Source organism: Hemitrygon akajei, chromosome 10, assembly GCF_048418815.1.
Source record: "Hemitrygon akajei chromosome 10, sHemAka1.3, whole genome shotgun sequence".
Classification (NCBI taxonomy): domain Eukaryota; kingdom Metazoa; phylum Chordata; class Chondrichthyes; order Myliobatiformes; family Dasyatidae; genus Hemitrygon; species Hemitrygon akajei.
Genome location: NC_133133.1, coordinates 142817649 through 142834556, shown reverse-complemented (window position 1 = coordinate 142834556; position 16908 = coordinate 142817649). Strand labels below are relative to the sequence as shown.

At 41.2% G+C, this 16908-nt stretch overlaps 1 protein-coding gene across 6 annotated transcripts in view; it reads right to left on the bottom strand.

The window, feature by feature from the left end:
* LOC140734746 (rho GTPase-activating protein 8-like) overlaps window positions 1–16908 on the bottom strand; it is an 88294-nt gene that overhangs the window by 32798 nt on the left and 38588 nt on the right. For all 6 annotated transcript variants that reach the window (XM_073059173.1, XM_073059175.1, XM_073059174.1 and 3 more), the window contains 2 exons: window positions 14733–14819; window positions 12234–12332 (listed from right to left, as the gene is read on the bottom strand). In XM_073059173.1, the coding sequence (XP_072915274.1) occupies window positions 12234–12332; window positions 14733–14819 (186 nt within the window). The remainder of the gene's footprint in view (window positions 1–12233; window positions 12333–14732; window positions 14820–16908) is intronic.

Here is a 16908-nt window from a genome sequence, read left to right as displayed (position 1 = left end):
TTCGAGAAAAGAGTTGATTGTATACCAAACAAAGTCAAAGCCAATTTACTCAGAAAAGAGTATTTTATGAGCAGAGGAAACAGAAGACAGAGTAAAAATAACAGCAACATCTGCAAATAAAAGCAATCCAATTTCAGCAGAAAACCACAGTAAGTGGTGAATAGTTGTAGACAAATTATGTGCATAAATCAAATCCCAGTTGCCAGAACAAAGCAAAGTTATTCAATCATGCCTACATTTTGAGAACAACCTTTTACTGAATCCAGCCTCATTCTCATTGTATTGCCCTATACAATTTCTTTCTATTCTTTCTGAATGGAAATGGGGACGCCTTTGAAATATTTTATGCCTGATTGAACTTATGGTAAAATATTTCAAGTTCAATGTACAATTTTTCATAAGGTATCTATATTTCAATGATTTTCTGAATTCCACACTTTTACACAGAATTGGCCAGCCAATGGAATTGATTATCCTTATCAATTTCTCCCTATCTTCTCTACTCCAGTGAAAAAAAAGGCAGATTCTTTCAAATTTCTTTGTAACTGTAAGATGGGTCTAATTCAATGCCATAAAGCCATGATTCCTCAGTCGCTCCTTTCCTGGAAATTTCTCCTGCATTAGCTCCACAGCACAGCTAACAACCCAGCTAGGCTCCTAAAATCATTCCCAATTCTCGAAACCTGGTCTATTAATGCTTTGTACAAAGTGAATATCATCACCCTTGCATTTAATGCCACCTTATATGGAAGCTGCTTTGCTTTTTAAATCATTGTTTGAAAATATACTCCGATCATTAACAGATCTATATATTTGTATTTCTGAACTTCTGCTTTTGTACTCTATGAATCTTCAAATCTCTTCTTCTCTCAAAAGTTGCACATCTCTGCACTTGAGGTCACCAACTGTCTACCCTCCAATTTTGCAATCAACTGTTTCACGTCCATTGCTCATTGATTTCACTGATTAACATTCAATGACTAATACTCTAATGCCGAGTCCACAAATATTTCGAGCTATTGCATTTCCAATTCTCACATGGCCTCAGACCAAGAGCCAAAAAAAAAAAAAAATTGGAAGTCATGGCCAGCAGGATGATTTTATGTGCCTAAACCTTCCTGAATAGTTAAATGTGCAGTTCTATTCATTCAAAACAATGCTTTATTTTATAAAAGCCAAACTAAAGAACAGTACCACAGCCATGCTTACAAGCTGCATTTTGACTATACAGATGGTAGCTTCTACAACCATTTCCAAAAACACTCTAATATTAAAATATGGACATGTATTTCAACAGCAGTCTCAATGAGAACTGTGATCAGATGTAATTTGTGTAACGCAACCATGTGGCTCTCTACATTAATGGCTATGGAACTAAAGATCAAGATTTCATCATTCCAAAATTCAGTATGTACCATCAAAAGCAAGTATCTTCTCTATTTTTCCATAAAATATATTATTGCCTTTTGTTCTTTAATTCACAAGACACTGTAGAAGCAGCAATAAAATTCAATGCAAGTTTGGTAGATATATTGTGTTAGCGCTCATCATCTTGTATAATAAAATTCATCAATTCAAAGTGCTTCCACATTCTTTGAAATGTTTATTGTTATTACGCATGCCAATTCCTGCTACACTTACTACTTTACACAATATTCAAGATAGCTTCAGGAAGAGCACACAGAAGCAAATTTAAATCAAGCTGTTACATTCAATTACTTTCCAACAGTCTGAACATTTCCAAAACAGTGTACATCACTGTCTCATCTAGCAGAAGAGATGGCCATTTAGCTAATTGGGCTCTGGCTGCCCCAACAAATGTGATATACAGTTAGTTCAACTCCCTGATGTCTCCACAAAGCCTTGTTTGTTCCCCATATCTTTGCAAATGTTTATTCAATTCACTTTTCAAAGTTACTATTGGATCAATTTCCACCCCTTCTTCAGGCAGTGAATACCAACTATAATTTGCTAGTTTAAAAAAAAAGTTCTCATTGACTCTTTTATTCTTTTGCCAATTAAATTTATGTGCTCCGATTACTCACACTTCAGCCATTCCATCAAAACCCCTCAGAATTTTGATCACTTTCATTAAAAGTTCCTTTAGCCACACTTACTATACAGTTGGCCCTCCTTATCGTGGGGGATTGGTTCCGAGACCCTCCACGGATACCAAAAAACGCGGATGCTCAAGTCCCTTATTTAACCTGTCTCAGTGCTTTGGTCTTTAGGACTCAGCAAAACCCCGGACTTTATTTAACATGTCTCAATGCGGTGGACATTAGGACCTGGCGGTGTAGCTCTGAATCCGCAGTATTTCTGTTCACGAAAATAATCACGACCACAATTCAAAATAAGGTGGAAGTAATAAAGCGATCGGAAAGAGGTGAAACACCATCGGTCATTGGAAAAGCGTTAGGCTACAGCTGGTCAACAATCGGAACAGTTTTAACGGAGCATGTGAAAGGCCCTGCCCTGATGAAAGCTACAATTATTACTAAGCAACGCAGTGGTTTAATTATTGAAATACGTATGTTTCTTAAGTGTTTTATATACATAGAAAGGTAAAATATGTACTATATACTAAGAAAAACATTTGACTATCTGACACTAAATAATACCGGATGTACCTGTTCCGACTTCAAATCCAACTTAAAGACGGACTCAGGAATGGAACTCATTCATAACCCGGGGATTGCCCATACTTTTAAGTCATTTCTAGATTACTTATAACACCTAATACAATGTAAATGCTATGTAAACAGTTGTTATACTGTATTGTTTCGGGAATAATGACAAGAAAAAGTAGTCTGTACATGCTCAAACAACGAGTGCTGAAGAGAGAACTTCTGGGTTTTCCCAATCCGCGGTTGGTTGAATCTGCGCATGCGGAATCCGCGGATAAGGAGGGCTGACTGTATTTAACTGAAAAGATGACAATCAAATCTGTCCTGGTAACTCAAGTTTCCAATACCTGGTGCCATTATAGACAATACCTCAAGCAGAAACCTAATTTAATAGACACCATAAAACCATAAAATATAGAAGCAGAATTAGGCCATTTGGCCCATTGAGTCCGTTCTGCCATTTCATCATGGCTGATCCAATTTTCCCCTCAGCCCCAATCTTCTGTCTTCTCCCTGTATCCCTTCATAGCCTGACCCATCAAGAATCTATCAAACTTTGCCTTAAGTATACATAAAGACTTGGCCTCCACAGCTGACTGTGGGAATTCCAGATTCACCACTCTCTGGCTAAAGAAATTCCTCCTCATCTCCATTCTGAAAGGACACTCCTCTATTCTGAGGCTGCGTCCTCTGATCCTAAACTCTCCACATCCACTCTATCAAGGCCGTTCACCATTCAATAGGTTTCAATGAGGTCACCCCTCATTCTTCTGAATTGTAGTGAACACAAGCCCAGAGCCATCAAATGCTCTTCATATGACAAGCCATTGAATCCTGGAATCATTTTCGTGAACCTCCTTTAAACCCTCTCCGGTTTCAGTACATCCTTTCTAAGATAAGGGGCCCAAAACTGTTCACAATACTCCAAATGAGGCCTCACCAGTGCTTTATAAAGTTTCAACATTACATTATTGCTTTTATATTCTTGTCCTCTTTGAATGCTAACATTGCATTTGCCTTCCTCACTACAGACCTGCAAATTAACCTTTAGGCTAGGGAATCCTGCACAAGAACTCCCAAGTACCTTTGCACCTCAGATTTTTGTATTTTCTCTCCATTTAGAAAATAATCAGCCCTTTCACTTCTTCTACCAAAGTGCATGACCACACACTTCCCGACAATGTATTCCATTTGTCATTTCTTTACCCATTCTCCAAATCTGTCCTTCTATAGCCTCTCTACCTCCTCAGAACTACCATCCTCTCTACCTATCTTCATATCTTCTGCAAGTTAGCAACAAAGTCATCAATTCCATCATCCAAATTGCTGACATATAATGCAAAAAGAATCAGTCCCAATATAGACCCTTGTGGAACACTACTAGTCACTGGAGGTCAGTCAGAAAAAGCTCCCTTTGTTCCCACTCTTTGCCTCTTGCCAATCAGCCACTGTTTTATTCATGCTCTAATCTTTCCTGTAATACCATGGGCTTATAGCCCGTTAACCAGCCTCATGTGCGGCATCTTGTCAAAGGCCTTCTGAAAATCCAAGCACACACAATCAACTGATTCTGCTTTGTTTCTCCTGCTTGTTGCTTCTTGAAAGAATTCCAACAGATTTGTCCAGTGAGATTTTCCCTTGAGGAAACCATGCAGACTATGGCAAACACTTTTTTGATTCTGCACTAAACACCTTATTTACCAAGCCAATACTGGCAAGAAAAGAGGAGGTCATGCAAAGTGAAGATGAAGAATTAGGCAGAAGATTAAGGAGGGGGTCTCGTGCCCTGGACCAGAGGGGTTAGGAATAGGAGGATAAAATAAAAGAATGTGTGACTGAAGAGCTGGTGGAAGCAGAAGGACTTCAGGCACTGGGCCATGGGTAACCTGTACAAGAGAGATCTCTACTGGGACAGAGGTGATCCTTACAAGAGGGACAGGTTACATCTGAACTGCAGGGAGGCCAATGTCCTTGCAGACACATTTGCTTGTGCTATGCAGGACAACTTCAACAATTTGACAGCCATAGTGCATCAGATGAGAAAGGTGAGGCACATATAGTTAAAACAAATTGGTCTAGTAAGCAGATCAGGAAGAGGCTGGAAAGGGAACATGGTAGGTCTGATGAATTCAGACCACGGAATGGCATATGGGATTGTTAGTCATTACAGAAGTATGACTAGAGTGACAGACAGAGCTGCCAGCACAATGTTTGAGTGGACTAACGTTACCAGCACGACAAAGGTGGAGTTGAGGGAGGAGGAAAGCTGTACAATTGACTAGTAAGAACACAATAGCACTTGGCAGGAGGGGGAGGCATTCAGCAAGGCCGCTTGGGGAGAAATTATAAATTTTTAAAAAAGGGGAGATCACTTTGATGGAATAACGCTGTCCTGCTGAGGTGTCTTGCCCCAAAATGTCAACTGTGCTCTTTTCCACAGATACTGCCTGGCTGGCAGAGTTCCTCCAGCATTTTGTGTGTGTTGATTTGGCTGTCCAATAATCAGTAAGAATTAGAGGGGAACATTCATAGGGAAATCACAGATAGATATCGCAATCATAGGCTTGTAATAGTAAATAATTTTCATTGGCTATTATTGACTGCCATAGTGTGATGGGCTCAGTGTTAAAATCTTAGATGGCAGAATCTGTTGGGTGTGTGCAGGAAAGTTTTCTGAAGCAATTTGTAAATGCCCCTAATGGAGAAAGGGCAACACTTGATCTCATGTTGGAGGAGGCAAACTTTGGGTCCAATGACTATAAGCATCTTAATTTCAAGACAGTCATGAGAGAAAAAGGACTGGCCCTGAAGCTAATGTTATAGGGAAGGCTAATTCCAATAGTATTAGACAGGAGCTCTCAAAAGCTGATTGGGAGATGTTTGTTGGTAACTGGATGTCAAGCAAGTGGAAGCTTTTGAAAGCTAGATCAAGAGGAATTCCAGGTCAAAGAACCTTTTAGTGAGAAGGGCAAGATTAACGAAGGTTGGTGCAACAAAGAATAGTGAGGGTTAGGTCAAGGAAAGCGAGGCATATGTCAGATATCGGCTGTTGGGATCAAGTGAGTCCTTTGAGGAGTTTAACGGATGTAGGAGTAACTTAGGAAGGAAATTAGGAGGGCAAAAGGGGGCCACAAGATATCCTTGGCAGTAACAAAAGAAAATCGTAAAAGATTCCCTTTAAAAGTACATGACAATATTCATTTTCTGTGAAAAAGAACATGGAAGTTAGTGAGTACATGGCAAAGAATGGTGATATTCCGGAGCTGATCAACATTACATCAGATCCTGAAAAGTTTAAAGGTGGATAAATCACCAGGGCTGGACTAAGTGGAAGACAGTATACTATACAAAAGAAAGGATGACAATGCAGGGAAAACTGGAGGATAGTTAATTTGCCTTTATTTAAGGGCAGTAGGGATATGTCACAAAACTACATTAGAGGTGGGTAAGTTATTGGAAAGGACAACATTTATTTATTTAAATTTGGAAAGAGCAAGGACAAATTAGGAATATTCAGGATGAATTTAGGCATGGAGGGAAAAAAAAATCAATTGCATCTCACAATTTTGCCTGTGTTTGCTGAAGAGTGACCACGAGGATTAAAGAAAGCAGGGTAATAGACATTACCTACTTAGATCTTTTAGCAAGGTCATAGGTCATAAAAGTACAGCACAGAAACAAGCCCATCGGTCCACTTAGTTCATGATGAGACATTTAAACTGCCTATTCCCATAGACCTGCACCAGGACTATAGCCCTCCATACCCTTACCATCCATGTACTGTTATGAGTGATAAACAGACCTGATGGACAATGGGGTGCAGAGTTAACCATTCCCAACCCCCCTCCTGAGAACTACGAACTATTGCTGTTGTTATGCTGCTCATGAGAGAGAGTGATAAAGCCCAGACAAGAACATTTGCTACAGATAAGAGGGGGAGAGAGACTGTTGATTTACTGTATTATGACTCTTTCTGGATTATTTACCTTCTACTACAAGGATTGTACTTTGCTCGTTAACATTCCTCATGAGATAGCAGGAGTGGCCTGATTTGATGGACACAGTCATTCAGAGTTGATGGATAGCTGAGACCCTGAGAGTGGGGATAAAAGTCAGATCTGGAGAGACACCCTTCAGACACACCCGTGGACACTGATTGAGTGTTGGGAACCCACAGAAAGGTGGGGGCTTCGAAGACCAAACCAGGAGATCGGTCAGTAAAGCTCACAGTGTGACGGCGGGGCCGGTGGGGACTTGTGTGTGTGTCCACTCATGCCAGAGTGACGAGTCCACCACAGAAGAACGATCTAGCTGAAGACCAGAGGGGTCATAACTGAATGACTACAACGATACGACGGATTAAGAAAGCCACAAAAAGGTTTGCCTGCCGCAGCAGTTGCTGTTACATTTCACTCGCTCTCTCTCTCTCTCCAACGATTTCAATACAACAACCATAACCACCTCAGCATTTATGAACTGAACTCTATACTTTCCTATGACAATTCATTTACCCCAGACATCGATAGAGCTTGTTTATTATTGCTTATTATTATTCCTACACTTTTAGGTTTATTACTGCTAACTTGTTTTATATGTATATTTGCATTTTTGATATTGTATTGTGTAGTTTACTGATAAACACCTTTAGTTTGGTACCACCAGACTCCAACGGATTCTTCTTTCTCTGCTGGTCAGACACCCAGTTACGGGGTACGTAACAGTACCTAGCCAAACTTCTCTTAAACAGTGAAATCGATCTCACATGGACCACGTGCTGGCAGCTCATGCCACACTCTCACGACCCTCTGAGTGAAGAAGTTTCCCCTCATGTTTCCTTTAAACTTTTCACCCTGAACCCATGACCTCTGGTTGTTGTCCCACCTAACCTCCGTGGAAAAAGACTATCTCTACCCCTCAAATTTGGACACTACTATCAAATCTCCTCTTAATTGTCTACATTCCAAAGAATAAAGCTCTAACCTAATCCATCTTTCCTAGAACTCAGTTCCTCCAGACCCGACAACATCTTTGTAAATTTTCTCGGAACACTTTCAAACTTATTTACACCTTTCCTGCTGGTAGATGACCAAAACCACACACAATACTCCAAATTAGGCCTCACCAATGTCTTATGCAACATAACATCCCAACTCCTGTACTCAATCCTCTGATTTATGAAGGCCAATGTGCCAAAAGCTTTCTTTACAACCCTATCTACCTGTGCCACTACTTTCAATGAATTAGGGACCTATATTCCGAGATCCCTTTGCTCTACCACACTCCTCAGTTCCCCACCATTCACTGTGCAAGGCCTACCGAAGAGCAACACCTCACACTTGTCTACATTAAATTCCATCTGCCATTTTTCCAGCTGGTCCAGATCCTGCTGCAAGCTTTGACAGCCTTCCTTGCTATTCACTACACCACCCCATCTTGGTGTCATCTGCAGATTTGATGATCCGGTTATCATCCAGATTGTTGATATAGACGGAGCCAGCACCAAACCACGAGTCACAGGCCCCCAGTCAGACAGGAATGCTGAGTGACTGAACTTCATGAACAATCTCTCCTGCAGGACCTTGTCAAATACCTTGCTAGAGCTCACGTGGACATCTACTACCTTGCCTTCATCTGCTTTTCTGGTAACTTCCTCAAAAAACTATTAGATCAATTAGACATGAACTACCACGCACAAAGCCATGCTGACTATCCTTAGTCAGTTCATGTCTAACCAAATACTTATATATCCAGTCCTTAGAATACCTTCCAATAACTTTCCCACCACTGATGTCAGGCTTACCAGCCTAAAATTTTCTGGGTTTTTTGGAGCCTTTCTTAAACAGTGGAACAACATTAGCTGCCCTCCAATCCTCCAGTATCTCACATGTCACTAAAGAGGATTTAAATATCTCTGCTACGGCCCCAGCAATTTCTGCATTTTTCCCTGCAGGGGTCTCAGGGAACACATGGTCAGGCCCAGGGGATTTATCCACCCCAATTTGCCTCAAGACAGCAAACATCTCCTCCTCTGTAATCTGGATAGGGTCCATGAAGTCGATGCCGCTTTTCCTCACTTCTATAGACTCTGTGTCCATCTACGGAGTAAATACAAAAATATCTATTTAAGATCTCCCCCCTTTTCTTTTGGCTTCACATATGAATTGCCATTCTGATCTTCCAAAGGGCCAGCTTTATCCCTTGCAAACCTTTTGCTCTTAACATACTTGTACAATCGTTTTGGATTTGCCTTCACCTTGTCTGCTAGGGCAACTTTATGCCTTCTTTTAACCCTCCTGATTTCTTTCTCAACTGTTCTCCTGCATTTCTTATACTCCATAAGCATGTTACTTGTTCCTACCTGCTTATACACCTTTTCTTTTCCTTAACCAGGGACTTAATATCTCTTGAAAACCATGGTTCCCTACACCTGTTATCTTTACCTTTTACTCTAACAGGTGCCTACTAGCTTTGCACAGTACTCTCAAAATTTCACTTTTAAATGCTTCCCACTTGCCAGAAAACACCCTGTCTCAATCCACACTTGCCAGATCCTTTCCTGATACCATCAAAATCAGCCTTTCTCTAATTTAGGACCTCAACCAGACCTCTTTTTCTGCATTTTTACTTCACTAGATGCAAAATATTCCCCTACACAATTTTACAACTAACAGCAAACTGAACAGTGAAGAATGTTGTTTGATAGTAGGAAGCAGAATGCGGTAGTGGATGGCTGTTTCAGATTGGAGAGGGGTGACCAGTGGTGTGCTGCAGGGATCGATGTTCATTCCTTTGCTGTTTGTCACATATACTAATGATTTGGTTGAGAATCTAGGTGGCACGGTTAGTAATTTTACAACCAAAACAAACAGTGAAGAATATTGTTTAGGATTACAATCTTCATTTAATGCACAAGATAAATGAACTTGTGCTTCCCCTGTGCTTCTTGATCTCGTCACCTCAGATTCGGTGTCACGCAACCCTGCCACTCTGATCTGGCCCACACCTTCATTAACCAGGTCCAACACTTGCCTTTATCGGATCTTGCTCCTCCTTACACAAGTCATTGGGTTTGTGGGGGTGTGGCCATGGTTAAATCAGGGTGCGCCTCAGATTAGCGGGGGTATGTGCCCCCTTGGACCTTATGATTAGGTTAGAGGGTAGGACTAGCAGATGTATATGTGAGGCTGGGAGAGATAAGGTTGTGGAGTTTTGTGTGGTGAGGTATGAGGTGCAATAGCGGATAGGGTAGTGTAGTGGAGCCACTTTAATCTGGCCCATGCCTTTCATTATCGTGGTGGGACACCACCTGGCTTAATGAACTGGGTGTGCTTTGGGACACATCCTCAGTAATGCAACCTGGGGTCATTGGGCGTTTCGGGTCTTTAATCATTAGACACCCTGTCCGAGAGCAAAGGAATGGCAGATGCAATTTAATTCAGACAATTGGGAAGTCATGCATTTTGGAAGCTAAACCCAAGCAATACACACATAATAAGTGGCGAGCTCTGGGAAGTGTTGTTGAACACAGAGACTTTTGGATACAAGTGAAAAGTTCCCTTCCAGTGGCAACACAGCGTAGTACGTAAAATGTACGGCATGCTTGCCCTCACTGGTTGAGGGTACAAGTACAGGACCTAGGACTTTATCACAGTTGTTCAAAACATTGGTTATGCTGCACTTCCAATATTGTATGCAGTTCTGGTCAGCACAGAAAGGATGTGACTTAGTTAGGGAGTGTGCAGAGAGAAGATTCACAAAGGTTTTACTTGGATTGGAGGGTTGAGTTAAAAGCAGATTGTTATAAGGTCTGTTTATCCTGGGGTAAAGGAGCCGAGAAGTGACATCATAGTGGTGGCATCCGTTAGTCTCACGAGACCACGGATCTGTGCCTGGAATGGTTTCTAGGGTGCAGGCCTGGGCAAGGTTGTATGGAAGACCAGCAGTTGCCCATGCTGCAAGTCTCCCCTCTCCACGCCACCAATGTTGTCCAAGGGAAGGGCAAGGGCCGATACAACTTGGCACCAGTGTCGTCGCAGGAGTTGCCAGAATGAGGTTGAAGATAATGTCGGACTGCCTTAGGGACTCCAGCTCCGGATTTGTCCTCAGGGTTTACTCCTGAAGCCTTTCCCATGAGTGGGTATGGACGCAAGGCAGCGGAGGTTTAAAATCAGAGTTTTCCCTCTCTTAGATGGACTGCCTTCCCAAGCTGACGAGCTCCATCTACCCGAGATGTTACAGAGAATTTTAAAATCATGAGAGGCAGGATAGGCTTCTGTTTCCTATTGGTGTTTAGAACTAAAGGACATAATTTTGAGAGAGGGAGGATATTTAAGGGGGATCTGAGAAATAAATTTTTCCACGTAAAGTGTAGCTGGTGTCTGGAATGAGCTGCCGGAGTAGGTGGGACAGTAGGCATCTTGACAGCTACTTGAATGAGTAAGGTACAGAGAGATATGGAAGTAAGTAGGATTACTGCAGATAGGTGTGATGGTTGGTATAGACAGTGGAACAAATGACTGCTACAGTGCTGTACGTTTATGACTCTTAAGAGTTACAAATGCATGGGAACTTCTGGGCAGGGGGTGTAGTGCAGAGGCAGGAGGGATGAGGGCCATATGCTGTTGTAAAATTTAAAATTGAGAACTTAGGAATCTGTAATTATCTCAACAACATTGTAATTAGTCAAAAATAATCATGTCTCAGTGACCCAAAGCAATGAGCTGGACAATATCAGCAGCTTGAAGGGGAATGAAAACACTGAAGGAAAGGTCATTGTAATTTAATGAACAACAACTAATTTAGTATTGTAGAGCTCCGAAGAAATGATCTGGACAATATAGTTCACTTCAAAAAATTCAGAGACAATGAAGGAAAGCTCATGGCATTAAATTTGTACAGGAAGTGGTTTGCCATTGGGGAACACTATTGGTGCCACTAGTAGAGACTCAGGCTGAATTCTGAGCTTAGGTGCTGTCTGTGTGGAGTTTGCACACTGTTCCAGTGACCATGTAGTCTCCACCCCAGGTGCTCCTGTTTCCTCCCACATGCCAAAGATGTTCAAGTCAGGAGATCATTTGGCTGCTGTAAATTGTCCCTACTGTGTTGGCGAGAGGGAGAATCAGGGGCTGGGGGAGCTGACAGAACGCAGGGAAAATGGGATTAATGTATGATTAGTATAAATGGGAGACTGATGATTGGTGGACTGAAGAACCCACTTCTGTGCTGAATCTTTTTATGATCCAAGCAGCAATGACAAGAACCAAGTTGCTTTACTGCACTTCACTGTGTCACAAGTTTGTACATCAGCAAGGCTGTTGCTCCAGGAAACAGTGCAGGCTGGGCATCTCACTGGTTTAAATGCAGCTATCCAAGACCGATCCAGCATCAACTGAACTGCCCCCAGCAACTGAACGCTTCACTTCCAGTGAGCAGGTGACAGCAGCATGGAGCAGTCTATTTCTGAGTGCTTCCTTCAATAGCATTTCTGATTGCCTACCATGCAACCAGCATGGTCATTATTTTACATCATTAGGTTACACGAGAGGAAAAACCGAAAGACCCCATGAAAGGAAATAATCAATAGTTAAAAATAATTCTTAAACATACCTGATCACTTCTGGGGGAATGATGAGTTGATCATAGTTGAGATGTTCTCTTAGTTCACTTAAGTAATTTACATAAATAACCTTCTTTCCAAATTTATGACTGGAAAAAAAAAACCAACAGACAAGTTACAAAAACCTTTACGGTGGTATTACAAACTACAGTGGATTCTGGTTAACTGGGCCTTTGGTTAATTGGCACAGCTGCTTATTTGGGACAAACTTTAAAAGAAGAAAAACTAATCACGGAAATAGCCAGGATTCCCTTCATTTATTTGGGACCCTATGCCACTTCAGTGTGACAGGAGACTGTTGTTGAAGAGCTTCTAACTAGCATCAGTCACATGCATTTGTGTGGCTGTTAGACACTACACTGTGACTACAGTGAACAGTTAAAAAAAAATAGCATCAGTTGCAGGTGTTTGTACTCAAAAAAGCAGTAATTTTTGTCATGGAGAGTTGATGGGAAATAAATAGTGAGGCAATTCAGAACTGTTTTGCCTACTGAGATTTCAGTGAGAAATGCCAGAAACTGCCACGTTAAAATGAAACAATTTCACTACTTCAAGAAATTGAGAACTAGGAAGAAGGTATCGACAAGCATTTTTAATGTTACAATAATGAAAATGAAGATTTGGAGTATGCAATCATCAAAAAGGATTGTATAAAGGCATTATCCGCATTAGTTGTCTGCACTAATATTATTCATTTACAGTTAATCAAAAGAACACGGCAGCATACAGTTTTTGAATTCCTCCATTGATAACTATTAGGAACTAATACAGTTTTATAGTACTGTAGTATTCGCATTTGCTCTGGATTTCATTCAAATATATAATTTGTTAATCAGTTAAACAGTAGTTCGTCTTTTTAAAAAAATACTTTTCTAACAATTTCCATGAAACTGGCTAATTGGGGCAATGGCTTAATTGGGCCAAAATGTACGGGTCCGGATGTGTTCCAATTAACTAGAATCCAGTGAGTGTATTTCCAAATCAATAAAACATACTTTTTCCAATGACCAACTCTAAAAAGGTGGTGTTTATTGACTGGGGTCATCTTACTCTAAGAAAAACACAAAGTTCCAGTTTTTGCAGTAAATACACTTCAGAAGTAGCAGGGATATCAGAATCAGATTTATTATCACCAGCATGTGACGTGAAATTTGTTATCTTCATTGCAAGATATAATACAGAAGCGAAAAAAAAAATAGTTAAATCAATTATAAGTATACGTATATTGAATGGATTAAAAACCTGCAAACAGAAATACTGTATATTAAAAAGGGAGGTAGTGTCCAAGAGTTCAACGTCCATTTAGGAATCAGATGACAGAGGGGAAGAAGCTGTTCCTGAATTGCTGAGTGTGTGGCTTCAGGCTTCTGTAACTCCTTCCTGATGGTAATAGTGAGAAAAGGGCATGCCCTGGGTGTTGGAGGTCCTTAATAATGGATGCTGCCTTTCTAAGATACCACCCCTGTAGATATCCTGGGTACTTTGTAGGCTAGTACCCAAGATGGAGCTGACTAAACTTACAAACCTCTGCAGCTTCTTTCTGTCCTGTGCTGTAGTGATGGTCATTAAGGCAGCTCACATTCTTCTTTTTGAAGCAAGTGGGAACTTCTGCCCATAGCAGTGAGAGGTTGAAAATGTCCTCAAATACTCCTGCTAGTTGGTCAGCACAGGTCTTCAGAGCCTTATCAGGTACTCCATTGGAACCTTCCACCTTGCAAGGGTTCACTCTCTTTAAAGTCAGCCTAACATCGGCCTCTGACACAGAGATCACAGGGTCATAAGGTGCAGCAGTTGTGTTCTCCCTTTCAAAGTGGACATACAAAGCACTGAGTTCATCCGGTAGTGAAGCATCGCTGCCATTCATGCTATTAGGTTTCGCTTTGTATGAAACCAATGTGCCGAGTAAGGAAAGGATAGATTTTAAAAATAGCTGGAGTCAGAATTGCGAGGACACACAGGAGACAAACGTTTTGAAAGATACAAATGACCTATAGAAGGTACATAAAATAACCAGAAATCGGGAATAGGGCATAAAAGAAAAATAAAACATCAGAAACAAGGTATAACAAAACTGTTGGAGAGAGTTATCTGTACCAGTGGACGATTCTGTTTTTATTGATCACTTTGACGAACCTCCGAATGCATGTGTTATTCTTTCCTGCCACCACAGAACTCTTACTAACTCCAACTTACTGTGGAAGCCAACCCTGTATCAACAATGCAGCTCCTTAAAACCTTCCATTGTTTTGCTGACCACAACTGCACAGTCTCATTTGGCTGTGAGAAGTGCAAGACAATATTTATTGCAGTGAGAAGGGATCAATGATCTAAAGCAAGTAGACACCTGCTCTATTGCTGGATGGAAGGGAGAACGTATTCTTTAGCAGCTGTGGTCAAGATTTCTAACCAAAACTATCCCACTGTTCTCTTCCACATTTTGATCTTAGGACTTTAATCAAAGGAATTACAAACCTTTTCACTAAACGTACCTTATAAGTGGCTTAAAAATATTCCAGAGAACTCGGATGAAGTTTGTTGGATGTACAACATAAAGAGCTTTGAGATTTTTCTTGTATCTAGAAAAAAAATAAACATTTCTCAAGCACAGATGTTGAAAATTCCCACTGTAGTCATCTTATGAGTGGCTTCACATCGAACATTTTTTGAAGAAGTTTAGCAGGATAAGCAAAGGAGAATCTGGATTTTGTTTACTTGGATTTTCAGGAGGCCTTTGACATGGTGCTGCACATCAGGCTGCTAAACAAGATAAAAGCCCAAGGTATTACACAAAAGATACCAGTATGGACAGAAATTGGCTAGCTGGCAAAGAGTGAGAATAAAGGAGGCAGTTTCTGGTTGGCTGCCAGTGACCAGAGGAGTCAGTGCTCAGTCCCCTAATTATCACATTATATGTTATGATCTAAATGACAGAACTGCTGGCTTTGTGGCTGAGTTTGCCAGTGATATAAAGATAGTTAGAGGGGCAGGTACTGTTGAGGAAGCAGGGAGTCTGCAGTACGAGTTCACAGATTGGGAGAATGGGCAAGTTCCTGGTTGTCAACACCTATCTGAAAATCTATCTTGGCCCAGCATATTGAGTAACACATGCAATATGCTGGAGGAATTCTGCAGGTCAGGCAGCACCTAAGAAAAGGAATAAACAGTCAACATTTTGGACCAAGGCTCTTCATCAAGAATGGGAAACAAGTGGGAAGAGGCTGGAATTAGAAGGTGGGGAAGGGAAGGACTACAAGTTGGAAGGTGATAGGCGAAGCCAGGTGAGGGGGAAGGTAGGTATATTGATGTGATTACAAAGATGACTCACTGCCGGCTATAGTTCATTTGAAGTTTGAGGAGATTTTGTATGTCACTGAAAACTACCAAATTTCTATAGATATATCATAAGAGTTTTTTTTAAGTGGTTGCATCACCGACTGATATGAAGGACTACTGCTGAAGAGCTGAAAAAGCTGCAGAGGCTCGCAAACTCAGCCAGCTCCATCATGGGCACTAGCCTCCCCAGCAGAGGACATCTTCAAAAAGGTGATGCCTCAAAAAAAAAAGGTGGCACCCATCATTAGAAACTCCCATCACCCAGACATGTGTTCTTCTTATTACTACCACCACAGAGGAGGTACAGCAGTCCACTTCCTCAATTTAATCTTTAATATACATTTCTTATTGTAATTTGTAGAATATTTCATGTATTGCACTGTATTGCTGCTGCAAAACAACAAATTTCATAACACATGGCAGTGATATTGAACTGTTTCTGACTTCTTCAGCCTTTGGTCAGAACACATTTGGAGCCATTTTGGGCCCCGTACTTAAGGGAGGATGTGCTGCCATTGGAGAGCATCCAGAGGAGGGCCATGAGAATGAAAGGGTTATCGTATGAGGAGTGTTTGATGGCTCTGCACTTGTACTCACTGGAGTTTAGAAGAATGAGGAAGATCTCATTGAAGCTGGTCAAATATCAAAAAGCCTGGATAGAGTGGACATGGAGAATATGTTTACATTAGTGGCAGAGTCTAGGAACAGAAGGTAAGGCTCAGAATAGAAGGATATCCCTTTAGAACAAAGATGTGGACTGAATTCCTTTAGTTAGTCAGTGTGTGGTGAATCTGTGGAATGCATTGCCACAGACAGCTGTGGATGCCAAGTCATTGGGTGTATTTAAAGTGCAGGTTGATAGGCTCTTGATTTGTAAGAGCAACAAAGAGTATGGGCAGGAGGAGGAGAAGAATGGTGTTCAGAGGGAAATCAGCTATGATCGAATGGCGGAGCAGACTCGATGAGCTGAAAGCCCTAATTCCGCCTCTGTGCTTCACTGCCTTATGAGCTAACAATCTCTCCAGGTGATGTGATGATTTATTTGCACTCCTTCCACTTTAATACACCATTTCCCTGTCTGTCATTTATTCTCCCTTTTAACTTTCAGCCGACCACAAGCCTGCTCTCCGGTCTACATTTAACCAAAGTGCTATCAATCTCAATAACTCAGCCCAGATGTCAAAATGAAACTGGGCATCTTCTGTGGCAGACTGGGCCTCTTCAATATGAGGGACTTAGTGTACCGAATGATTTTCAGGAATTAGCATTGGTTAACCAATTCCAACTACAGGTGAACTTTGGCAGAAGCAAATCTTCTGCTTAGAGAGTCCC